Source organism: Anolis carolinensis, chromosome 2, assembly GCF_035594765.1.
Source record: "Anolis carolinensis isolate JA03-04 chromosome 2, rAnoCar3.1.pri, whole genome shotgun sequence".
Taxonomy (NCBI): domain Eukaryota; kingdom Metazoa; phylum Chordata; class Lepidosauria; order Squamata; family Dactyloidae; genus Anolis; species Anolis carolinensis.
The window spans coordinates 25582416-25608986 of NC_085842.1; the positions used below are offsets into that span (position 1 = coordinate 25582416).

Sequence of the window (26571 nt, forward strand, 5' to 3'; positions counted from 1 at the left end):
GCAAGCAGGGTTTTATATATCTGTGAAATAATGTCCAGGATGGGAGAAAGAACTCTTGTCTGCTTGAGGCAAGTGTGAATTGATAACCAAGGCAATGGATCACCTTGATTAGCATTAAATAGCCTTGCAGTTTCAAGGTCTGGCTGCTTCCTGCCTGGGGGAATCCTTTGCTGGAATGTGCTCCATTGCAACATTAATACTTGCCTCAAGCAGACAAGATATAAACAAAATCTGGCTACCAGAATTTAAAAAAAAACCCTCTAAAATCAGGACAGTAAATAACACTCAGAAACAGGGGAATTCGGGACCAGCTAATCTCCTCCCAGCAAAGGATTCCCCCAGACAGGAAGCAGCCAGGCTTTGAAGCTGCAAAGCCATTCAGTCAAGGTGGCTAATTGCAATATTCACACCTGCCTCCAACAGACATGAGTTCTTTTTCCCACCTTGGATCTTCCACAGATACATAAATCCTACTTGCGTAGTTTCCAACAAACCTCAGAACCTCTGAGGATGCCTGCCATAGACGTGGGTGAAATGTCAGGAGAGAGTGCTTCTGGAACATGACCATACAGCCCGGAAAACTCACAGAAACCCAGTGATTCCGGCCATGAAATCTTTCGACAACACAAAAAACCAAAGGCACTATTGGTTTGTCTCTAATTCTATGCTGAAAGACCTTTTACAGCAATGTTTTCTAACCGTAGGGGCCTGTAAGAGTGTTGGACTCCATTTCCCAGAATTCCCGAGAGTTAGCGAAAGTAGCCGAGTCTTCTGGGAGTTGTAGTCTCCAAAAGTAAAGACTCATGTTTTCGCATCCCTCCTTTCGCTTCCTGGTTGGCTCACGTGATTTTCCTCTGACGTTAGCTTGGTCTGACTCCTCCCCTCTTCGAGCCAGCCAATCGGAAGCGCTGCTCTGATCGGGGGCGTTCCCAAGGGTTGCTACAGTCTGTTAGAACAAACAGAGCAAGGAGGGAGGGAGAGGATGTGCTCTTAAAGGGGAAGCGTCCCTTTTTGGAGTCGGTCGAGGGGATCCAGTCGGTCGAGACCATGAGAGCCGGACGTGATCCCAAGAGGAGATCCGAGACTTGGAATAGCCTTGTGTTGTCACGGAGGGGCTTCTGCTTAGGGGGGCTGTTGGTTCTGGGCCTGTGCTGCTGGGATGTGCTTGGAGTGGCCACTCCAGACCAGGTAAATAATAACAACAATTATAATATTTATTTGTTGTCAGCCAGACAGAGTAAATAGTAAATAGTAAATACAAACAGAGTGTCCCCAAAGCCTCCATACTTTTAAAAAGGGATATTGCATATTTTTATAATATTTTTCTTTTATATTTTATTACATTTCTTGTAATGTATCATTTTTAATTGTGAATTATATATTTTGTATAATGAATCATTTTGTACATTGATCTACAGCTTCATACAGTGTCCCAAAAGCCTTCATACATAGACAACAACAAAGGAATATTTTGTATATTTTTAAAAAAAATATTTTATATTTTATTCTATTTTATAATTTCTAATTATAATTTATATATGTTGTATAATGAATAGTTTTGTGCATTGATCTACAGCTTCATACAGTGACCCAAAAGCGTCCATACATAGAAAATAAAATAACAAACACATATTTAATATTTTTATTTTATATATCTTATTATTTTTCTTGTATTTTATCATTTTAATTGTCAATTTATATAATTTGTATAATGAATCATTTTGTACATTTATCTACGGCAGTAGTTCCCAACCTTTTTTTGACCAGGGACCACTCTCCCACATTAGTACCAAAAAGGTTACGAATCAGTTTTTGGTCAACTTTAGATTCAATTTGGGGTGCTGATTCAGAGAATTGTATTGGATAGACTACATCAGAGCACATCTAGTTTCCGATACAGAACGTATGTCATCCAGTAGTCGCCATCTGCTCGCTCACAGAAAACCATATTTAATAATCTAGAGCTGATGTGGTCTAACCAATGCAATTTTCTGAATCAGCACCCCAAATATTCCCAGGAACAGGCCTAAAAACGAAGACACCAAGGCACTCCTGCTTCCAGGCACCGCATAGAACGGCTCCGCTCAGGAGGAGAGGGGAGGAAGAGAAGCAGCAGTCAGGAGGCTTGTTGTCGCGCCTTTTGTGGGTAGTCAGCTTCTCCCTTCCCGACATCCCTGTTGCCCCTGTTGCCTCAGCACTATAAGAGGCTTTCGCAAGACCAGCTGCTCTCGTAGCAACGGTGTACTAATGGTGAGGCCACAGGCCATATTTTAGTTCTTGCGGACCACTGGGGTCCACGGACCTCAGGTTGGGAACCACTGATCTACGGCTTCATACAAAGTGTCCCAAAAGCCTCCATACATAGAAATAGCAAACACATATTATATAATTTTCATATTTTTATATTGATATATTTCCAGTATTTTATCATTTTTATTTTTAATTTATATCTAATGAATTATTTTGTGCATTTAGCTCCAGTTTCCCTGTGTTTGGCGACTTTTGGGACACCCTGTAGTTAAAACAAAGGAGCATAAGAATATATATATATTCTTATGTTTTTTTAAATATATAACATATACTGTATTAAAAATATAGAATAAAGATTAAAACACCAACACTATTAAAATCTAGATTTTATATTCATAGTTAAAATCTTGATGCCCTCCCATAGAAGTTAAATTGGGCCAAACCCCTCGCCCTAAAAATAGTGGCTCTAAAATACAGGTTGGACATCACTTACCTGGAATCTCCAAACCCAAAATATCCTAAAATGTGTTTTCGAAGGCTTTTATGGACGGAATCACAGGGTTGTTGTGAGTTTTCTGGGCTGTATGGCCTTTTCCCAAAAGCATTCTCTCCTGACGTTTCGCCCACATCTATGGCAGGCATCCTCAGAGGTTGTGAGGTTATCTGGCCATATACACTGATCATATAATCCAGTTTCTGAATACAGATTATTTGCTTTAAAACTGGATTATTTGAGTCTACACTGTCATGTAATCCAGTTTAAAGCAAATAATCTGCATTCAGAAACTGGATTATGTGGCAGTGTAGATGAATCCTGAATATTCTTTGGCTAAGGAGGTAATTTCACCAGGTAACTTGAATCACACAATAGGATTTAGACTGGGAGCCCTTATAACACAGCCATATAACCTAGAATCTCAAGGCAGATAATCCACAATATCTGCTTTGAACTGGATTATCTGAGTCCACACTGCCATATAATCCAGTTTATTGTGGATTTTATGCAGCTGTGTAGAAGGGGCCTCCTTTATTCATCCATAACTGTTTCTATAGTGACAAATAACTGCTGCGTAAAGTTGATTTTGAGGATTTTTACATTTTTATTTAAACATATTATTGTTATTATTCATTTTAAATTAATTTATATCCTGTTTTTCTCCCAATGTGACATCCCAAGCAGATTAAAATAGAATATAGTCCAAACAATGTATAATAAGCAGTTGTGTTTTAAAAAAGTAACTTGCAGAAATGTAAAAAGCACTTAAAACATCATGATAATGGTAAAATACATAGCATGCCCCAGTTAAAGGTTCTGCTACAATCAAAGGCTTATGTAAACAAAGAAATCTTTGCCTGCCAGTGAAAAGAAAATAAATAGAGGCCAATCTAGGTTTACTGGCTGGCAGGCAATAATAAATCCTCTCACCAATTGTGGTTTTGATGGTGGTAAGATCAAAAGGAAACCCTCTTTAGAGGAGCTTTTTGACCCAGATAGGTCCACATTGCAAGTGACGCAATGTAGAACTTTGTAAGGTTTGGAGTGAGTTGCTTTAACTCTATAAGACATATATTTATTGTGCCATTTACTTTTATATTGTAAAGTGACATATCATAGAATATAGAGTTGGAAGAGACGACATGGGCCATCCAGTCCAACCCCCTTTTGCCATGCAGGAAAATCACAATCAAAGCACTCCTGGCAGTTGGCCATCCAGCCTCTGTTTAAAAGCCTCAAGGCAGGAGTTCCACTGTTGAACAGTGTTTCTTATGTCAGGAAGTTCTTCCTAGTGTTCAGGTGGAATCTCCTTTCCAGTAATTTGAACCCAAATGCTCCAAGTCTTAGTTTCCAGGGCAGCAGAAAACAAGTCTGGGAGACTATCGGGAAGTCACACACTCTCAGCTTCAGAAAGAGACAATGGTAAACCTCTTGTGAGCAAATCTTGCCAAGAAGACTCCATGCCTTAGGGTTCTTGAAGACAAAAAAAAAATATTTGTAGGCACAAGAACAATGAAACCTCCACAATCTACCCAGGTTTTCTAGGTCTTAGAACTAGATGAAATGCAGATTTTTCATATTTTTCTTTGTGCCTATGAATTCAACCCCTAACTTTTAAAAAAACCGGTTTTGTAAATATAGGTTGTTTTTTCCATGGAGACATGAGCGTCACACTGAAAAATCGAGAGTAATGGGGAAGTGAAAATGAGAAAAAAAACCCTGCTCCCAGACCAGTTTTGCTTCAGTTTCTTAAAACTGGATATTCCTCATTTTTTTCTCCCACATTAATCTCTGATCATTAGGGTAGAAAATACATAGGCTGAAAATAAAATTCAGGGTTTTTAAAAAAAAGATATCCACTACCAGTTATGCAACATTTGGGGCACATGACTTTTGTCGACTGTTGATTTATAATAATAATAATAATAATAATAATAATAATAATAATAATAATAATGTTATTATTATGGAGCCCCCGGTGGTGCAATGGGTAAACCCTTGTGCCGGCAGACTGCTGACTTGAAGGTTAGGTTGCTGACCTTGCGGGTTCGAATCCAACCCGAGGAGAGCGCAAATGAGCTCCCTCTATCAACTCCAGCTCCCTGCGGGGACATGAGAGAAGCTTCCCACAAGGATGGTAAAACATCAAAACATCAAGGCGTCCCCTTGGCAACGTCCTTGCAGGCGGCCAATTCTCTCACACCAGAAGAAACTTGCAATTTCTCAAGTCGCTCCTGACACGAATTTTTATTATTATTATTTTATTTCTTACCTGCCTCTCCTCATGGTTTGAGATAGCTAAAAACACATAATCATCATAAATGCTATATAAATCACACATATTAAAATATATTACTACAGAACACACACACACACACATATATATATATATTGAAATACACCGAACAAAGACTAAATTATAGTGAAGATGCAAGTTTAAAATTCATGATTAAAGGTGACTGGGCAGGCCTGCCTGAAGAGATAAGGAAGAGATGTATAGAAACCCTATGAATTTCACAGGGTTTACTTGGGCAGTTTTGCAAATTCCTTCCTCTGAAATCTAGCCTACAGCATCTGGGATTCCTTGACAGTCTCTCATCCATTTACTTAACCACCAGGGCTGACCTAGGTTAGTGTTCCCAGCCTAATACTTTGACCTAATTCCTCAAATGCATTTTAAAGTTCCTGAAAACAAAACATGCAGTGGGGTGAGAAGGGCGGGGTAAAAGTAAATACATTTATTTAAAATCTACTCTTAAGATATGCTTCTATCTCATCTGTGAAAGCAATATATTTTCTATTACACTAGGTAACAAAATTTGGAAGAAAATCTGTTCCTGGCTTGAAAGAGTTATTTCCTGTTTAATTTTGTGGTCCTTACTAGGAAAGTTATACCCTTTAAATACTCTTGAAAAACTGTAGCGAAATGTGCTGCAGGATGTCCCTCCCGCAGAAACAAAGTTTTTGCAGTTTAATAAACTTTTTCTATATTTTTATGACAGAACCAATTAGGAAATGTCATTTATAACCCAGGAACAAAAATCGTGTTAGGTAGTGTTATTTCTTTTGGGGCCTTTTCAGAAATCTTAGCTCTGTGCCATGTTATCATAAAATCCTCAATCTTTCAACTAGATTTAAGTTCACTCCTATTCCTTATGCTCCTGTCAGAATTGTCTAAACATTAACCTTCCTAGATCAATCTAATACATCTAATAGTGATAGCAGGAGACCTCTTGGACAACTAAAGCGGGCGTTTGTTTAATTTCTAATCTGCTTTTAGAAGAAGAATAGAAACCTCCATGTATCTACAAATATGTGGATGCTTTGTCTCTGAATTCTGTGCATGCTTTTTAGGAAGTAGATTGATGCCTACAAAAGCTGATGCTAAAATATAAGTACAGTACAGTCAGCCTGCATATAGTTTGTGAACTAACACACATTTTTAAATACTTGTAATTTTCAATTTTGCAAGCCTGTGACAAATGGGACCCCATCATCCAATGTACGGGTGGGTTCCCAAAATCCATAACCCATAAGTCTTGTAAAGTACTTTATTGTTGGTGTTAGCTGCCCTCAAGTTGACTTTGATCTCATGAACGAAAGACCTCCAAGGCACCCCATTATTATCAACAGCTCTGCAGATTTGGATATCTTCTTTCTTTGAGCCTATCCATCTAGAAGGAGATTGTTCTCTTTTTCTGAATGCCTGCTACCCTGCCAAGCATTATTGTCTTTTCCAGTTAGTCATGTCTTCACATGATATCACTTGAGTAATCTTGTGTTTTAGGGAGAGTTGAGGCGTGATTTTTTCTAGGACTCATTTATTTGTCTTTTTATCAACCCACAGAACTCTCCTCCGGCAGCACATTTCAAAGGAGTTGGTTTTCTTCCTTTCTACTGTCTTCACTGTTCATCTTTCACAACCGTACTCAGTAATGAGAAATACAGTGGGCCATCCGAACTTTACTACTCAGTGATATATCTTGACATTTCAGGATCTTGTCTAGTTCAATCATAGCTGCCCTTCCATGTCTTTTGTCTTTTTCTGATTTCTTGGCCGCAGTTTCCATTCTAATGAATGGAAAATCTCTAACCTTTCCAATGTCTTGATTACACTATGTAACAAAATTTGAAAGAAATTCTGTTCCTGGCTTGAAAGTGTTATTTACTGTTTAATTGTGCGGTAATTACTTTGAAAGTACGGTAGAGTCTCACTTATCCAAGCTAAACGGGCTGGCAGAAGCTTGGATAAGCGAATATCTTGGGTTATAAGGACGGATTGAGGAAAAGCCTATTAAACATCCAATTAGGTTATGATTTTACAAATAAGCACCAAAACATCATGTTATACAACAAATTTGACAGAAAAAGTAGTTCAATATGCAGTAATGTTATGTTGTAATTACTGTATTTACGAATTTAGCACCAAAATATCACGATATATTGAAAACATTGACTACAAAAATGGCTTGGATTATCCAGAGGCTTGGATAAGCGAGGATTGGATAAGTGAGACTCTACTGTAGTTGTTTTACTCTAGAAACTTTGTTTTTGTGGCTGCCACAAACTATGTTGAATTGGTTGAGACTCGAAGAGATATTCATTGAAAAACTATAGCAAAATGTGCTGCAGGACATCCCACCAAAACAAAGTTTCTGCAGTTTAATAAACTTTTTCCATGTTTTTATGATTGACCCTATTAGAAAATGACATGTATAACCCAGGAACAAAAATCATGTCACATAGTGCTGTTTTCATGTTATGTGAAACTTAAGTGGTCTTCCCCAGCCCCACTTTTGAAATGGATTTTTTTTTGCCCCTATTGGCTTTCTTCACTGTTCAGCTTTCAGAACCATATGCAGAAATATGAAATACATAACTTGAAGTCAGCTTGATGGCAGTTAAGAAGAAATGGCTCTGTGGCTTTTTTCACATGTATATGTGGGTCAGTCACATCCCTTATGAGTCAATCAGGCGTCTGATGCATGCTTGGTTTCCCCTGGAGGAAGAGAATTCACATCCTCTCTGCTTTTTCCTCCCTTGTTTGCAGCACTGGTCTCTTTTTCTCTGTTCCTGAGGTCACATGCACCTCCTTCCCTTTGATCCGGCTTGTCCTATGGCTGCAACCACTTTCCCAAGTTTAGGAGGAAAGATTAGGAAAATATGAGGCCAGTTCAACCTGCCATCTGATCCTTCTAGTTGAATCAGGCTGACAATGAGATCTAGACTCTTGAAATGTAATTTGTTTATTGAATTAGTAAGACTATATTTTTAAAAGGGGGTGGTAAACAAAACTATATGTCACTCCCATTATTATTATTATTACAGTATTATTATTTTATTATGACACAGCAAACAAGATAGATATGCTGGATTTCATATCACAAAATCACAAGTCGAACACTTCCCAAGTATCTAGGACTGTGTGATGTATTTTCGGATGATGCGCGCAGATCCCAGCAGGGTGGCCTTTTGCAGTTGGCAGATCGTAATTTTGTCAATGTCTATTGTTTCCAAATGCCGGCTGAGATCTTTTGGCACAGCACCCAGTGTGCCGATCACCACCAGGACCACCTGCACTGGTTTCTGCCAGAGTCTTTGAAGTTCAATCTTGAGGTCCTGATAGCGGCTGAGTTTTTCCTGTTGTTTTTCGTCAATGCGACTGTCACCTGGGATGGCAACATCAATGATCCAAACCTTTTTCTTTTCCACAACTGTGATGTCTGGTGTGTTGTGTTCCAGAACTTTGTCAGTCTGGATTCGGAAGTCCCACAGTATTTTTGCATGTTTATTTTCCAATACTTTTTATTATTTTAGTATTATTATTATTATTATTATTATTATTATTATTATTATTATTATTATTATTTCCTATACACATTACCCTCCTGTTAGTTATAATAAAGACATTCAAAGAGTGCTGTATTTACTTGTAAAATCCTACAGTTGAAAGAAACCCTACAGAGCTATTTAGTCCAACCCATGCCGCCAGGCAGCAAGACACAACCAAAGCACTTCCAATAGATGGCCATCCAGGTTCTGTTTCGTGTATAAGTCAACCTCGTGTATAAGTCAAGGGCAAGTTTACTGGCCAAAATTATGGGTTTTGATGTGTATCAGTCGAGGATCATTCAACAGGGGAGAAAGCATCTATGACAGCTAAGAGGGCCAGTTGCCCTTGCCACCACGGTTTCTCCATTCTGGCATTCAGAAAGGCAAGAAATAGCTTGTTACTAAATTGTATTAAAAGTAGAAGGGTGATTATATGAGAGTGTTTAAAGGGAATAAACTAAAGAATATAAAAATCCATACTTCCCTCCTTGGAAAAACTAATAGCTTTCTTCTTTTGCAACTCTACTCAGAGAAGCGGGTGGCTCCCTTTTTTGATAAACATTAAGGTATAGTGTGACTCATTAATAGGTTGACTCAAGATGGGGGGGTTGGTCAATACCGAAACAAATTCTAGATTTACACACGAATAATGGAGTTTATCTGAATTGATCCTCATTCTTTTTCATTTATTTTACTACTGAAGAATGAATTGCATAACTTTTGTAATTCAAAATTGAGGGATTGTTAGCATGAAGTGTCTAAAATGCAGAAAATACATTTTCTCTACTCTTGTTTTTAAGCGGGGGTTCCAGTTTTATTGGACTTCATTGTGCTGGAATTCAAACTAAATACCTCACTGGGGCAAAATCCAAGAAGCAGCTTGTTTATTCTGTTTGTTCAACTAGACTCATTGTGTGCTTTTGTTTCAGCAACCTTAAAAATAACAGGCTTGCAGTTAAAGCCAAGGGTTGTTTAATAGTCCCAGCAATTAGTAAAGGGAAGTTTTTTTTATTGCTCAGCATTTCAAAGGTTGGCCATGCACCAGAGGAACAAAATAGTCAAGGTTACAGTCAGCTTGACATTTTTCTCCCAGGCATGATGCGGATGGAAAGAAGGAAAGATAGGTGGATCAGCAGACAAACCAGGAAAGCATGGGTGGGCAGGTGGTCTCCCAGCTAAAGAGGGTATCCAAATAGATACTTCTGGCTTCTGACACCTTCACCTTGAAAGGAACACAAAGCACACCCAGGACCCCTTGAAATATCAAACACAATTCCCCAGTATACTCCCAGTTAGAGATAGGAAGTTATATGTGCCTAAAATGGGAACATTTGTTTCATAGCTTCTCTACAGTTATACAATCCCTCCCCCTTCCTTGAAGGTTGGAATGCCCCTCCCTAAGGCTTTACTACTTTCATTAAGAGATATAATAAACTGATATCTGCTGGTATTATGGGCCCCACCCTTTTGCTTCTGGCTTCACCAAGGACAGGAATGCTTCTGAGAAGAACGCTTTCTGGCTGAAAGAGATTCATCACCCATGATGGATAATGCTGCTGCTGTTGTATTCAGATTGTTTAAGATTACACTACCTGGCAAGATTTGTATAGAAGGGGTTTGCCTTTCCCTACCTCTGAGGCTGAGAGAGTGTGACTTGCCTGAGGCCACCCAATAGATTTCTGTGGTTGAATTGGGATAAAAAAATATCGCAGCATTTGTCATTATTGCATCATTGCTATGTGTCTTCCAGACAGCAACCTTATCATGGGGTTCATTCAGAGGGACTTTATTGCCTTCTTTTGAGGTTGAGATTGTGACTTGCCCAAGGTTGCCTAATCTATGGTTGAATGAGAATTTGAACCCTGGCCTCCAAGAGCCCTAGTTCAACACTCAAACCATTATACCACACTGTCTGTATATAGTTACAGTGTCATTTTAATATATTTGCTTTCTAGTAATCATTTTTTTCCATTGCTTTTACGTGTTATTATAGGGAAAGACATAACAATAGAAATAGAGCTTGACTCTATTCAAGGTGATACACATTTTACATTCCAGATTATTTCTTTTGTGGCACAGTAGAGCTTTAAGAGATGAATAATTTTCCAAAGCTCCGATTGTGAGTTAAGCATATGTTTTGCTTCTCCGTTCAAATCTGTAAAACACAATGGAGCATAACAATTAATAAAATGCATTCATGTTCAAAAAGATTTTAGTTGTGTGAAATCAGTCATTTGTGTTCCAGAATCTTTCTTGGCTTGGTATAAAAGACTGTATTCAAGAGAGTAGAGCTTTAAGAGATGAATAATTTTCCAAAGCTCCGATTGTGAGTTAAGCATATGTTTTGCTTCTCTGTTCAAATCTGTAAAACACAATGGAGCATAACAATTAATAAAATGCATTCATATTCAAAAAGATTTTAGTTCTGTGAAATCAGTCATTTGTGTTCCAGAATCTTTCTTGGCTTGGTATAAAAGACTGTATTCAAGAGAGATGCTAAAATGTTGCTGAGCAACTCAGTTGTTGCAGCTTGAATAAACTGAGCTTAAAAAGTTGAATTCACGCATGAGATCATAAGGCAAGCAACATGTGGATGGAGAAAAATGTTTTTTAAAAGCCAACTATTTCAAAGAGAGAATGGTATAGGAAATGTCAATATGTTATAACACAACAACAACTTTTGAAATAGCCACTTCCCTCTCTTTCTCTCTGCCACCAAACACTTTGCAAAGAATGAGATATCCATGAAATAAAGTCTTCAGTGCTGGGTTGCATCAGTTTGTATACAGTAAACAATGCAATAAAGACTGCTATTAATAGACTACTGTAATTGTGTGTGCCTTCCTACAGCAGGCAAGATAAACAGCAGCTACCTCCAAAGTTTTTAAATAGGAAAACAGCAGAACAGGTAAACAGATAAAAATAAATTACAGATATGCCTCACTGGCTATCCTCAGCTCTGTAGTTTCCATTTTAGTTTGCCCACTAAAATGGAAATCATAAGGGAAGAAGAGAGAGAAAGATTTTGGATATTATTCGGAAGAAGCCTTTAAGTGGTCTCTAGAAGCTTCAAAATGTTTTAATCTACTTATGCAAAGTTTATCTGGCCTATTTCTTTCATTGCTCTTGTGCATTCTATTAATTTTGGATTTTAAAGTTTGTTAAAACTCTTGTGGTGTCAGAACCCATCCAGGAGTGCATCAACAATGCAGAAGCAATGCAGATTGACAGCACTTTAATGGTTCATTGCGATGGAATCGTGATCGTTGTAATCTTACTAGGTCTTTGGCCTTCTTTGCCAAAGAGTGCTTGTCTCTTGTCAACCTACATCTCCTAGGATTCCATAGCCTTGAGCCATGGCAGTTAAAGATACTGATCTTTATCATTGCATAATATGTTCTCCACAAAGATGGCCTGCCAACCCTTTATTTTTCTTCTTTTTTGGGTCTTGTCTCTGCAGGTGAAGCCCATCATTGCCATGGAGCAGTTGCTGTGGGTGAGCGGCAGTGTGATCGGGGAGGTGAACACTTTCAGGATCCCTCTCATTGCAGCAACGCCTCGAGGCACCCTTTTGGCCTTCTCCGAAGCCAGGAAGCATTCCTCCTCGGACATCGGGGCTAAATTTATAGCCTTACGCAGGTCACAGGACAAAGGTTTGAACAGACTCAAGAGGGCTGGAAGTAATGGAAGGGGCGAAGACCCCTTCTTTCTGTGTGTTTCAGGAATAAGAAAACTTGGAAAGATTACTGTTTAAACCAGGGGTGTCTAACTCATTTTCATCGAGGGCCACATCAGCTTTATGGTTGCCTAATAATAATAATAATAATAATAATAATAATAATAATAATAATAATAATAATAATAATACTTTATTCTTATATCCCGCCCCATCTCCCCAAAGGGACTTGGGGCGGCTTACAAAGGGACCATGCCCAAACAATATAAAAATACAACAGTAAAAACAAATCCAAACACAGCCTTCAAAGAGCTGTTGAATCCATGGATGGAAAATCTGTGGATACAGATGACCAACTATATAATTCTTTTAACATAATGGTCGGTGCTCTGGTTTTTACCCAGTTTGGGTCCACTTATGTTAATGAATGACAATTCCCATCACTTACTTATCCGCCATGTGGAATGGGGATAATGGGGATTGCACATGTGGCTCTGAGGTTGGGGAAAGGTTAAAAAGACATATTGAAGCAGAAATCATAACAACAAGCCTTGTATCTAAATTCAACCTCATCCCAACTAAACAGAACAAACTACAGCCTTCCAGATACTACTGTATCACAGCTCCCATCAGCTCTAGTCATGATGTCTAATGATGAGAAATACAAGAGCTGTAGGGACACTTAAAATGACATAGCGGGCTAGACTCAGCTCGTGGACTTTGAGTTTGACACATGGTTTAAACTATAGCTCACAAAATTTCCCAGCCAGCCATGAGACCTCAGGTACTTGGTAGGATCACCAGGCTGAAAACTAAAGAGGGCTCCCTTCCCATTAATAGTTGTGGAGAAAGGGGAATTTTGGAAGATATTGCTGGTTGTGCAACTGGGTGACAACAACACTTGCCGAAATTCCCTCTTCTCCACAATTTGTTTTATTTAATTTTGTCCCCCCTTTCCCCAATACAGCTACAGGTATGGTCTCCAGTTTTTATTCTGGCAACTTTACATTCAGGAGGCTTGGATTTCACACTTTGACCTTATATATTTTATCCTTTTAGCTCGAGTTTTACAACAGGAGTGTTTTGGTTAACATTCTGGAGTGCCAGGGGATTCATTGAGGGATTCGTGAAAGGTTCTCTACCATCTTTTCCCCTTGCAATTCAAACACTCATAGAAATACAGGAAAACCAAACACTGGGAGGGAATTAGAATCAGCCAGTCATTTTATTCATACCGCCCATAGAATTAAAATACTATTCATTTCCAGAGCCAAAAGTGAGGCTGGTATATCCTGTTATTTTTAAGGCAGCTGAAACAAAGCCGCACAGCAGATGCTGCCCTCTGTGATGCCTTTCCTCCTTTCGAAAATCATCTGCTATTTCTCATTGACAAAACAGGAACACCATAAATAGGGTGTAGAAGGAACTGGAGAGACAGCATGGTATAGTGATTAATTTGAATGTTAGATTATAACTCTGGAGCAGGCTTGGGCAAACTTCAACCCACCAGGTGTTTTGGACTTTAACTCCCATAATTCCTAACAGCCGTTAGGAATTGTGGGAGTTGAAATCCAAAACACCTGGAGGGCTGAAGTTTGCCCAAGCCTACTCAGGAGACTAAGATTTGAATCCCCATTCAGCCATGGAGACTTATTGCATGACCTTGGACAAGCCTCACTCTCTCAGTCTCAGAGGAAGGCATAGAATCATAGAATCATAGAATCATAGAATAGTAGAGTTGGAAGAGACCTCAAGGGCCATCTAGTCCAACCCCCCGCTAAGAAGCAGGAAATCGCATTCAAAGCACCCCCGACAGATGGCCATCCAGCCTCTGCTTAAAAGCCTCCAAAGAAGGAGCCTCCACCACGGCCCGGGGGAGAGAGTTCCACTGCCGAACAGCCCTCACAGTGAGGAAGTTCTTCCTGATGTTCAGGTGGAATCTCCTTTCCTGTAGTTTGAAGCCATTGTTCCGTGTCCTAGTCTGCAGGGCAGCAGAAAATAAGCTTGCTCCCTCCTCCCTATGACTTCCCCTCACATATTTGTACATGGCTATCATGTCTCCTCTCAGCCTTCTCTTCTGCAGGCTAAACATGCCCAGCTCTTTAAGCCTCTCCTCATAGGGCTTGTTCTCCAGACCCTTAATCATTTTAGTCGCCCTCCTCTGGACGCTTTCCAGCTTGTCAGCATCTCCCTTCATCTGCGGTGCCCAAAACTGGACACAGTATTCCAGGTGTGGTCTGACCAAGGCAGAATAGAGGGGGAGCATGACTTCCCTGGATCTAGACGTTATTCCCCTATTGATGCAGGCCAAAATCCCATTGGCTTTTTTAGCTGCCGCATCACATTGTAGGCTCATGTTTAACTTGTTGTCCACGAGGACTCCAAGATCTTTTTCGCACACACTGCTGTCAAGCCAGGCGTCCCCCATTCTGTATCTTTGATTTCCATTTTTTCTGCCGAAGTGAAGTATCTTGCATTTGTCCCTGTTGAACTTCATTTTGTTAGTTTTGGCCCATCTCTCTAGTCTGTCAAGATCGTTTTGAATTCTGCTCCTGTCTTCTGGAGTGTTAGCTATCCCTCCGAGTTTGGTGTCATCTGCAAACTTGATGATCGTGCCTTCTAACCCTTCGTCTAAGTCGTTAATAAAGATGTTGAACAGAACCGGGCCCAGGACGGAGCCCTGCGGCACTCCACTTGTCACTTCTTTCCATGATGAAGACGACGCATTGGTGAGCACCCTTTGGGTTCGTTCGCTTAGCCAATTACAGATCCACCTAACCGTAGTTTTGTCTAGCCCACATTTTACTAGTTTGTTTGCCAGAAGGTCGTGGGGGACTTTGTCGAAGGCCTTACTGAAATCTAGATATGCTACATCCACGGCATTCCCTGTATCGACCCAACTCGTAACTCTATCGAAAAAAGAGATCAGATTAGTCTGGCATGACTTGTTTTTGGTAAATCCGTGTTGACTATTAGCAATGACCGCATTTGTTTCTAAGTGTTTGCAGACCACTTCCTTAATGATCTTTTCCAGAATCTTGCCTGGTATTGATGTGAGGCTGACCGGACGGTAATTGTTTGGGTCGTTCTTTTTTCCCTTCTTGAAGATAGGGACCACATTCGCCCTCCTCCAATCTGCTGGGACTTCTCCTGTTCTCCAAGAACTCTCGAAGATGATTGCCAGTGGTTCTGAAATAACTTCCGCTAGTTCCTTCAATACTCTTGGATGTAGCTGATCTGGCCCTGGGGACTTGAATTCGTTTAGAGTGGCCAGGTGTTCCTGGACAACTTGTTTCCCTATTTGGGGTTGGATTTCCCCCAATCCTTCGTCCATTCCATGTTGCTGAGGTTGAAGATGGCTTTCTTTTTGTGAGAAGACCGAGGCAAAGAAGGCATTAAGCAGTTCTGCCTTTTCCCTATCCCCTGTCACCATCACCCCATCTACTCCTTGCAGTGGCCCTATCGCCTCCTTTTTCTTCCTTTTTCTACCAACATAAGCAAAAAAACCTTTTTTGTTGTTTTTTATGTCCCTGGCAAGCCTGAGCTCATTTTGCGCTTTAGCCTTGCGAACCTTTTCCCTACAGGAGTTGGCTATACGTTTGAATTCTTCTTTGGTGATTTCTCCCCTTTTCCACTTCTTGTGCATGTCACTTTTGAGCTTTAGCTCAGTTAGAAGTTCTTTGGACATCCATTCTGGCTTCTTTGCACTTGTCTTATTTTTCTTCTTTGTTGGCACTGTTTGCATTTGCGCCTTGAGTATTTCACTTTTGAAAAACTCCCATCCATCCTTAACTCCCTTGTTTTTTAATATCGGCGTCCATGGAATGCCGCTCAGTAATTCCTTCATTTTTTGGAAGTCAGCTCTCTTAAAGTCCAGAATGCGTGTTTGACTTGTCTTAGTTTCAGCATTCCTTTGTATTGCAAACTGCAGGAGCACATGGTCACTTGCCCCTAAGGATCCAACCACTTCAACTGTATTGATCAGGTCTTCCACATTTGTTAAGATTAGATCAAGAGTTGCTGATCCCCTTGTTGCCTCTTCTACCTTCTGGACCATAAAATTATCTGCAAGGCAAGTGAGGAATTTGTTGGACTTTGTACTCTTGGCTGAGTTTGTTTTCCAGCAGATATCGGGATAATTGAAATCGCCCATGACTACTATATCTCTTCTTTGTGCCTGTTTGGTCAGCTGTTGACAGAAGGCTTCATCAAGTCCTTCATCCTGACTCGGAGGTCTGTAGTAGACACCCACGACAAGATCTTTTTGAGTCCCGGTTCCCTTGATTCTTATCCAGATGCTTTCAAGCTGGTTTCCCGGATTACAGTCTTGCATTTCTTCTGCAACGTAACTGTTTTTGACATATAAAGCTACTCCCCCTCCTCTCCCCTTTGTTCTATTTCTGTGAAAGAGGTTATAGCCCTCAATGGTTAAATTCCAGTGATGGGAGTCATCCCACCAGGTTTCAGTGATGCCTATGACATCGTATGTGTGGTGCTGTGCTAGGAGTTGGAGTTCGTCTTGCTTATTTCCCATGCTCTGAGCATTAGTGTAAAGACATGTAAGCCCCTGTGACCTCCCCTCGAACTGTTTATTTGGGATTATTGTGCTCTCTGTACTTGGTCCTTGCTGTGTTTGTGCAGCCCTCCGTTTAGCCTTACGGCGGTTCCCTGTGGTCGTGGGTAATATAGTGTTCGCCAGGCTGTTGTTCCCCTCCCCCAGTGGATTTAGTTTAAAGTGCGCCTGATGAGGTTTGTGAGTCTGTGTGCAAAAAGATGTTTTCCTACTTGTGTGAGATGCACCCCATCGCTTGCCAGTAGTCCATCCTCTTGGAAGAGTAGACCATGGTCAAGGAAGCCAAAATGCTCCTCTTGACACCATTTTCTGAGCCAGTTATTGACCTGTACTATTTTTCCGGCCCTTGTAGAGCCATGTCCTACAACGGGGAGGAGGGATGAAAAGATCACATGTACATTATACAGTTTTAGCTTTGTTCCCAGAGCTCGAAAATCATTTGTGATCTTTTGAAAAGTATGCCTAGCGGTGTCATTGGTACCTACATGAATCAACATAAGGTGGGGAGGGTGATGGGGCTTTAGGAGCCTGCTGAGCCTCTGAGTGATATGGTGTATTTTTGCCCCCGGGAGGCAGCATGTTTCTCGAGCCATCCCATCCGGTCTGGAAATGATGGCTTCCGTTCCTCTAAGGAGGGAGTCACCTACTACCAAGACCTGTTTCCTTTGAGGATTGACAGGGTCCCTTTTGTGCAAGACAGTGTGTATGTCCCCTGAAGAGTGTTCCTGTTGAAGTGAATCATGTAGGTGTAAAGTGTTGTCCTCCTCCTCAACATCCCCAGTGCATTCATCAATGACAATCCATTGAGATACATCCGAGAGCCCATTACTCTCCCAAGGATGTTCCTGTTGCTCCTGGTCTATGATTGGGGATGGAGCATTTGCATGATTACATAAGTGTGACTGTGGTGATGCACTGTCCCTGTCAGGGCTATCCCCTGCGCATTGATCCAGGATGGTCCACTGAGTGGTATCTAAGAAACTGTGGTCCTCCACAAGATGTGTTTCCTGATTGTATGTTAATGATGTAAGAATTTCAAATCTGTTGTGTAAATGCAGCTGAGCAGAGGAGTTCTGTGGAGGCTGCAAACATCTTCTTGACAAATCTTTCTATGGTGATAGGGCCGCCATAAATTGGGAAGGACTTGAAGGCAAATAGAAATAACATAAAACATTAATTTTATAAGAATATAGCCAGTGTCAACATGTGTTGGCACCAACCCAAAGATCTTAAGACTGTTTCACATAGGAAGAAAGAGCTCTTCGGACAACCTGGATAACCTGCTAAACTAGATTGTTTCTGTTTATTAATTCCAACCTGTAACAAGCATGTGATAACCGAGTGCTTATTCTGTGTAGTTCCTATATCTAAAAAAGCAGATTAGCATAAGAGGTTCAGAATAGTTGGATAAATGAGGTTCTTCATTCCTCACAAACTAAGGCACATCGTATCTAAAGCCGACCAAGTTGTTTTAATGCATCAAAATATGATTTATATTTATATTTTTCTTTATTTATACCCTGCCTTTCTCTCTGTGGAGACTCAAAAACCACACAATCTGATCACAGTTTAAAACAAAGCAAGGTAGAGGGAAAGGTTTCCCCTGACATTAAGTCCAGCCGTGTCCGACTCTGGAGGGTGGTGCTCATCTCAATTTCTAAACTGAAGAGCTGGCGTTGTCCATAGATGCCTCCAAGGTTATGTGGCTGGCATGACTGCATGGAGCACAGGTACCTTCCCGCCGGAGCTGTACCTATTGATCTACTCACATTTGCATGCTTTCAAACCGTGAGGATGGCAGAAGCTGGGGCTACCCCACTCCCTGGATTCCAACCGCCAACCTTTCCAGCAGCTCAGCGGTTTAACCCGCTATGCCATGGGGTGCAAATACAATTTTAAAAAACAATTAAATAGTGCAGTTTGGGATGTTGTGTGGTTTCCAGGTTGTATAGCTGTGTTCTGGCAGCATTTTCTCCTGATGTTTCGCCTGCATCTGTGGCTGGCATCTTCAGTACTGTGTGGATTAAGGTTAAAATGCAGTTAGCAGAACACTATTTTGACTATCTCTGTATACAACAGAACGTTAATAGTAAAGCATCACAATTTGTCCTTGTGCATCTTTCCCAAGGTGCTACCTGGAGCCCAACTTCATTCATAGTTGATGATGGCTCTTTAGCAGATGGCCTCAACCTTGGAGCTGTGGCGGTGGATTGGGAAAAAGACATTGTGTTCCTGGTGTATACTCTGTGTGCCCACTACCACCAATGCACCACTGCCAGCACCATGATCATCCGCAGCCGCGATGACGGTGTCACGTGGAGTGTCCCCCGAAACCTCTCTGAAGACATCGGCACAACCATGTTTGCTCCTGGCCCAGGCTATGGCATCCAGGTGAGCGCACACGTGTCAGACAGAAAGATGGCTTGGTTGTCGAGTGTGTAGTGAGCCAGCAGAACTGAAAGGTGGTAGCATGCATTTGTAACAGCTGTATTTGATATCTATAGCAGAACAGAGTGCAACGTAGCTAGTGCTGTATGTGAGCTTCATTGTAGGAAACAAGAGAAAAATTATGCAATATTTTTGGAAGCTAACTTTTATTGTTTTAAGTGGTACATCTTGTTTAAAAGAGTTGATCGACAAAAAAGTTGCCTAACTTAGGCTGGATGTACACTGCCCTATATCCCAGTATCTGATCCCAGATTATCTGCTTTGAACTGGTTTATATGAGTCTACACTGCCAGAAAGTCTGGGATAAGCAGATAATCTGGGATCAGATCCTAGTATATAGGGCAGTGTAGATCCAGTCTTAGAAGAGTCTCTCATGTGTGTGAATAGGCCATATGTACTCCCTCTTCAAACAGAAGGCAGTAAAGCACTTAAGACATTTGGGAATAAGAGGAAAATGAGATCTAAGGCCCCTTCTACACAGCTGTATAAAATCCCACATTGCCTGCTTTGAACTGGGTTGTATGGTAGTATGGACTCAGATAACCCAGTCCAATGATCTGCCTTGATATTCTGGGTTACATGGCTGTGTGGAAGGCCTTTAATGCAGGCAAGAAGCCAAAATAGCTTGAGTTACTATAGGCTGTCCCTCATTGCTCTTGTTGATGCTTCTTCACTTCCAACAGCAATTAAGATGAAATGCCATGAAATACAAACTACAGTAGACAAATTAAACCAATAGGATTTACAATAATTTATGACATTTTTCTTGTTCCAGTTGGTGTACTTTAATTAGGAATACCAACTGAATTTCTATGGAAGCTATAGCAGGAAGCAGGTCTCAGTTTCTTTGAGATTCGATCTGTCTTTCAGAAACGTTATGCGCCCAAGAAGGGCCGTTTGATAGTCTGTGGCCACGGGACGTTGACGCGTGATGGGATCTCCTGCCTCCTCAGCGACGACCACGGGTTGACTTGGCGATATGGGCGGCAGCCCCTGCATGGGATCCCTTATGGCGAGACAAAGCTTCTCAGTGACTTTAATCCTGATGAATGCCAGGTAGGTGCCATCATCTTGAATGTGCATCATCATCTTTTATAAGAGGATTGGGTCACCCTGGCTTGAAATAAAGGGAGGAAACAGCCACAAACAACAAATGTAAAGGACACAGAATGGCTATAGCTACATATTCTGCTCTGTGCCCATTCCCCTGTTGTCTGCAAATTTATTTATTTATCGTATCAGAAACAAACCGAGAGTACAGTTGTAATGTATTTAAGATCACAAACAAAGTTAACAACTTGGCATTATACTAATCTCTTTTGACCAGTAGCTGGCCACTTGGAGTGCGTCTGGTGTTGCTATAAGAAAATCCTCCATTGTGCATGTGGCAGGGCTCAGTTTGCATTGTAATAAGAGGTTTTTTGGTTTGCTCTTCTCCACACTCACATGTTGTGGACTCCACTTTGTGGCCCCATTTCTAAATTCTGCATCTCGTGGTACTAGAGCATAGTCTGTTCAGAGCCTTCAAAGTTGCCCAGTCTTCTGTGTGTCGAGAAGGCAGGCTCTCATCTGGTATCAGCCATTGATTGAGGTTCCAGGTTTTAGCCTGCCACTTTTGGGCTCTCACTTGCTGAGGTGTTCCTGCGAGTATCTCTGTAGATCTTAGAAAAATATTTCTTAATTTAAGGCGTTGGCATGCTGGCTGATATCCGAACAGAGGATGGGCCTTTGGTCCTTTTATTGCTGGCTGCTACTTCCCTGTGGATGTCAGGTGGTGCAATACCGGCTAAACAATATAATTTCTCCAGTGCTGTGGGGCTTCGACATCCTGTGATAATGTGACATGTCTCATTAAGAGCCACATCTACGTTTTAACTTGTCCTCAGGTATATTTTTAAGTACAACTCCAGATATCTAGAGAGATGGGGAGGAGGGAGAGAGCGAGCATGAGCTTTGGATAGCATAGGGAAGACAGTGGCATAATGAAAAGCTCCACTGATTTGATTGTCCTGAACCCCATGGGTAGCAAAGGCAGTAACTCAGCCATGGCACCAGCACTTTTAGCACATTGCAGCCAATTGGAGGCCATTTTGAGGATGTGAGCGAAAGATTAAGCCGTGCCCTGGTTTAGTGAACAAGAATCCTTAATCCTAAACAAATCTTGAAACAGGAACTGGTAAATGAAGCAGGACAAAGGTACCTGTCTCACTTCACAGCAACCCTGTCCCAGATCTGACATGGCAGCTCGAGCCCATGCTCCATCCTTGACATTTTATCCAAGATCAGATAACACGTGATGGAAATAACCCACACAATATCTTACAGGTGTTGCCATAGAGTAAGCAACCTTGAGCTAGATGGAAAGATATTGATTTGACGTAAGGCAGCTCTCTATGTTTTCATCATTGGTCCAAACACAGAGATCAAGCTTAACTGAGCAAGTTAGCAGTGTAGTCATCAGAGGTTTATTTTCTTTATGTCTCTTTCAGTAAAGTGGCTGAAATATATTTTTAAAAACTCAAATCTGACTGTTGAAGAAAGGGATCTAGAGCAGGGTTTTTTTTACTTTTCCCACTTGCGACCCCTTTCCACCTGAGAAATTTTACATGATCCCAGGTGTATAGGTATTAAAATAGGAATAAAAATCAAATATTTACTGATAATAAACCAGCATTTTGAAGACTTGTTAAATAGGCTGGTGTTCTTTTTTATGGAGTACAGCGGAAGCATTTCTGCAGGGTCCACCGTAAACACTGCACATTGTTGCTAACAGATTTGTGTAAATGGGTAGCCTTTAGAAACCTTTTACTGTTATCAATTTGTTTCATGTTTTTAACATTGAACTAAGAGGGGACCCCATTTGAAGTTGGGAGCCACAGTTTAGGAAACAGTGATCTAGTGTATCTTTAAGAAGAAGGGCCAAGCTTCATGTTGGAGAGATTTTGGAACTCCCTGCTAAGAAACACTGAATTTATTAACTCACTGTTGTTCATCTCCGACATGCACAGACCTTTTTATTCAGACATGTATGCTATTCAGTTGTGGATTTAAATAGGTGGGTTTTTAAAAAAACGTTGAGGGTCTTTGTCTCAGTATATTTCCTTATGCTATTATTGGTAGCTGCCTTGAGTACCTCATTTTCAAGAAGGTAGGTGAAGAAATGAATAAATATACTCTCATATACAGTCAGCCCTTCAGATTCACAGGGATAGGCATGTAGAACTCTCACAAAAGTGGGACCATGGCAGTAAAATTACATTTTTTCCTAGGAGAACATCTCTCTAGGAATCTCTAGGTCTTGTTATGCAGCACTATGATCAACTTCTGTTGGAGATTGACGATCAGATCACACTGGAGAACCTAAAGACGTCTAGAGAGACATCAAATCTGTAAACAATCAAAACCATAGAAATTAAACTTGCAAATGTGGAGGGCCAACAATATTCCTGCCTGGGAAGAAATCCATATTTTTCCTTCTGTGTTTCTAGCAGCATCTGTGTGCTGAGCTTGGGGATGCACAGTCCCATCAGGCCATCCGTGTCTTATCTAATTGGCTCAAGGCAAAAGCAGAAACCATACTAATTGGGACTTAATTATTTGTTTATTCTCCCATGGAAATATGTGGCTTCAGGAAAGCATGAGAAGCTAATGGTTAGTCAGGTAGCAATCGGTCATTGGGCATTACCTAGGATTGCTATGGGTTTGGATATATAAAAGTAGTGGATAGGAGTTGGCATTTCTTCCATTCCTTATAGCTTGCTAGTGTCTTACATTGTTTGTTCTTTTGGTCCTGGGATCCTACTCTGTTGAGGCCTGTATTTCGGTATGTATCCAGTAGGATTAGCCAAGCTTTTTTTCCTTTTTAAAAATTTTTTTTGCGTGCTTGTATATTTCCCAAAAATGTCCATATATCTTCTTAATACAGTCCGCCCTCCATATGCACTGGGATAAAGAGCACAGGAGCCTCATGAAAGTGGGAAAACTACGAATAAAATATCTGAAAGCTGAATGTAGAATCAAAATGTAGGACCTACAGCAGGGATGTTAAACACATTTTCATCAAGGACCACCTCAGCCTTCTTTGTGCCTCAAAGTGCAGTTGAATCCATGGATATCGAATCTGTGGATACAGAGGGCCAATTATAATTCTTTTATATAGTAGTCAATGCTCTTTAATTTTTACTCACTTTGGGTCCCCAGATATTGAATGAGTACTCCAATCACTTTTGATTATCCACCATGTGGGCTGGGAATAATGAGGATTGCAGCCCAATAGCACTTGTGGCTCTGAGGTTGGAGAAAGGTTAAAGGACATTTTAATGCCAGGCATTATGCATTCATCTCAATTCATCTAAATTCAAACCTCACTATCGAACAAAACAGAAAAAAACTGCAGCTTTTCAGATGCTATTGTATACAATAGCAGTTCTAGTCATGATGTGTAATGATGTAGTCCAGCATCTGTAAAGTCACATAAAGTGACATGAACGGCCAGATTCAGCTTATGGGCCTTGAGTTTGACACATGTGACCTAGAGATTCATAACAATGTGTTCTCTCTAAGAATATCTAGTCCTTCAGTGTGACCCTACAGTCAACATGCAGAGGACATTGACCATTATGTCGTTTGGAAAATTTAGATATTCCTTCGATATGTTTTAATCAAATCTGCAAAAGTCAAACCTACAAATGTGGAGGGCCAACTGTATTCCTTTTACCCTTGTAAATAACCCTTTCCTCCTTAGGTAGAGTTATGTATGTGTGTGTGCCTGCTTCCTTTCAAAGATCGGGGTTCTCATCTAGTATTGTCCCTCTTGGTTGCTAAGTTTATGATGTTTTCTGGCCTAAATCTGTAGAACAGTGTGTGGTGATGTAGTCCTTGTTTCTTAGACTATTAGGAGTTTCCTGGAAAGCATGGAAATCTGACCTAGGCTGAGTTGGGGAACTGGTTGCCTACCTTGCAGAGTAGGTGATAAATCCTGATAGGCATTCATGCTTGGTTTGGAGCTTAGTATTCTTTGATGTTGTCTTTTCGAATCCAAGACTGTTCTCATCCGACAATTGGCTCTTCCTTCCCTGGATATTTTGTCCTAATGCTAAATAGTTCAAGAGGAAGAAAAAGATTACTGGGACTAAGGGAGGGAAGTACTCATCCACACACTTCTTCACCCCAAGTTCATTCCAATCTTTCTCTCCTTCACAGCCTTATGAGCTGCCAGATGGTTCTGTGGTGATCAATGCCAGGAACCAGAACTTCTACCACTGTAGTTGTCGCATTGTGATTCGCAGCTACGATGCCTGTGAGACACTCCCTCTGGAAAACGTGACCTTTGATATGACCTTAGTGGACCCAGCCGTGGCTGCAGGAGCCTTGGTCAAATCTGGCCTCGTCTTCTTCAGCAACCCAGCCCACGAGCGAGAACGTGAGTGAGAAATCACAACACACGTGTGTGAGAGAAGTAGAGAGAGAGAGTGCAAGAATATGTTTGTGCACGTGTGAGAGATACTGCTATACAATGGCGGGCATCCTTTTAGTGACATATACTACCTGCATAGGTCATCCTACACATACAGGTACAGGCAAATTTTAGTTCAGAAAAGAAAAGCCCTCAAAAGTCTAGATCAGGCATGGGCCTAGTCTAGATGCTTTATTTAAGAAAACAGAATAGATCTGAGTACATTGTAGGACTAAAGGACTGGCAATTGCCCGATACATTTGTAGGTAAGCAATTTAGTCTAGACACCAGCTACAACCTCCTTTGTCAATTAATATAAACATTCCCTCTTTAGCAAGCTCTAGACCAGTGTTTCCCAAACTTGTGTCTTCTAGGTATTTGGACTTCATTTTCCAGAATCCCTCATCATAGGCCCAGATGACAGAGGCTTCTGGAAACTGAAATCCAAAACACCTGGATGATTACAGTTTGGGAATCACTGCTCTAGACCCAGTGGTCCATTGATCAAAACATCCCAGGAGTTAAAACAGCTGTTGGCAATTATGATGACTAATGCCAATGCAACTCACCTTTGTATTGTCGTGGCTGTCGAACTTCTATTGTTCCCACTATATATTGACAAAAATGCTCACCAGCCTGCCTTATAAACACCCCAGCTCCTCCAGAAAGGCAATCTGTGTTTTCAGAGAGCAGGGGGATGAGTGGGGATGTCTCCAGCTATTTTACTAGAGCTGGATGTGCTACATCAGGCATGAGCAAACTTCGGCCCTCCAGGTTTTTTGGATTTAAAGTATTGGAGAGTTAAAGTCCAAAATACCTGGAAGGCCGAAGTTTGCGTATGCCATTGCTGCATGGACATAGAATCATAGGGTTGGATGGACCACAAGGGCCTTGTAGTTCAACCCCATTCTGCCATGCAGAAATAATACACAGTCAAAGCACTCCCAGCAGATGCTCCCCGCAGCTGCTATTTAAAAACCATCAGAGTATAAGATCATAGTCTGAACCTGACTCCCACCTTCTCCCTCTCCTTTGCCCCAGGAATCAACATGACGCTCCGCTGGAGTTTCACCAATGGCTCTTCATGGTGGAAAGAACCCTTGCAGATCTGGAGCGGTGCCAGCGGCTACTCCTCCATGACGGCGTTGGATGGATCCGCCCCTGAAGATGCCCAGAGCCTATTTATCATTTACGAGAAGGGTCGGCTGACTTCCACAGACAGCGTCTCAGTGGCCAAGATTAGCATCGATGGGAAGCTCTGACCAACCTCGTAGGCCCTTGGTTGCCTCCCTTCATCCCACGTGCCTTGATCCCTCTTGGAACTTGTGACTGCCAAGTTAAGGATAGAAGGGAATTTGCACTGAGACTGAGGAAAGGTGAGGAGGCCTGACAGTTCTGCCTATAAGGCATGGGCAGGGAGCTCAGAGGAGCCCTGCTCAAGCAGGAGTGGGCCAAGGGTGTCACGAGCCTAGCATCTGTCCCCAAATTACATCCTATGTGCCCTTCCTGCCTCCCCAGCGGGCCAGATGAGGCCAGGCCTTCCTCATCCTTTCTCCACAGTGCTGTTGGAGCTGTCTTACTACCTCAGAAACACTCCTGACTCTAGATGCTGCTACTGAATTTCTGGGAGGGCAGAGTTTTATGGAGGGGAAGAGGGGAGAGAATGTGAGAAAGGAAGAAGAAGAATGCAAGATGGCAATAACCAATGATATGGAGCAAATTGTTAATCCAGTTTGGACCATTTCTTATCAGTGAAATCTACTGGGAAGAAGGAAACTGGATGGACATTCTTATAATTAATAAACTAATTAATGCACCTTTATCTTGCTCTTGATTTGTGC

At 41.2% G+C, this 26571-nt stretch overlaps 1 protein-coding gene across 2 annotated transcripts; it reads left to right on the forward strand.

Moving 5' to 3' along the window:
- Positions 1-948: 948 nt before the first annotated feature.
- neu1 (neuraminidase 1) lies at positions 949-26552 on the forward strand. 2 transcript variants are annotated; one of them, NM_001293126.1, is given in 7 exon segments: positions 975-1188; positions 12039-12231; positions 18956-19218; positions 20146-20331; positions 24478-24702; positions 25779-25826; positions 25828-26548. In NM_001293126.1, coding segments are annotated over 7 exon segments (1221 nt in total). In that variant the 5' UTR covers positions 975-1047; the 3' UTR covers positions 25993-26548.
- The last annotated feature ends 19 nt before the right edge of the window (positions 26553-26571 follow it).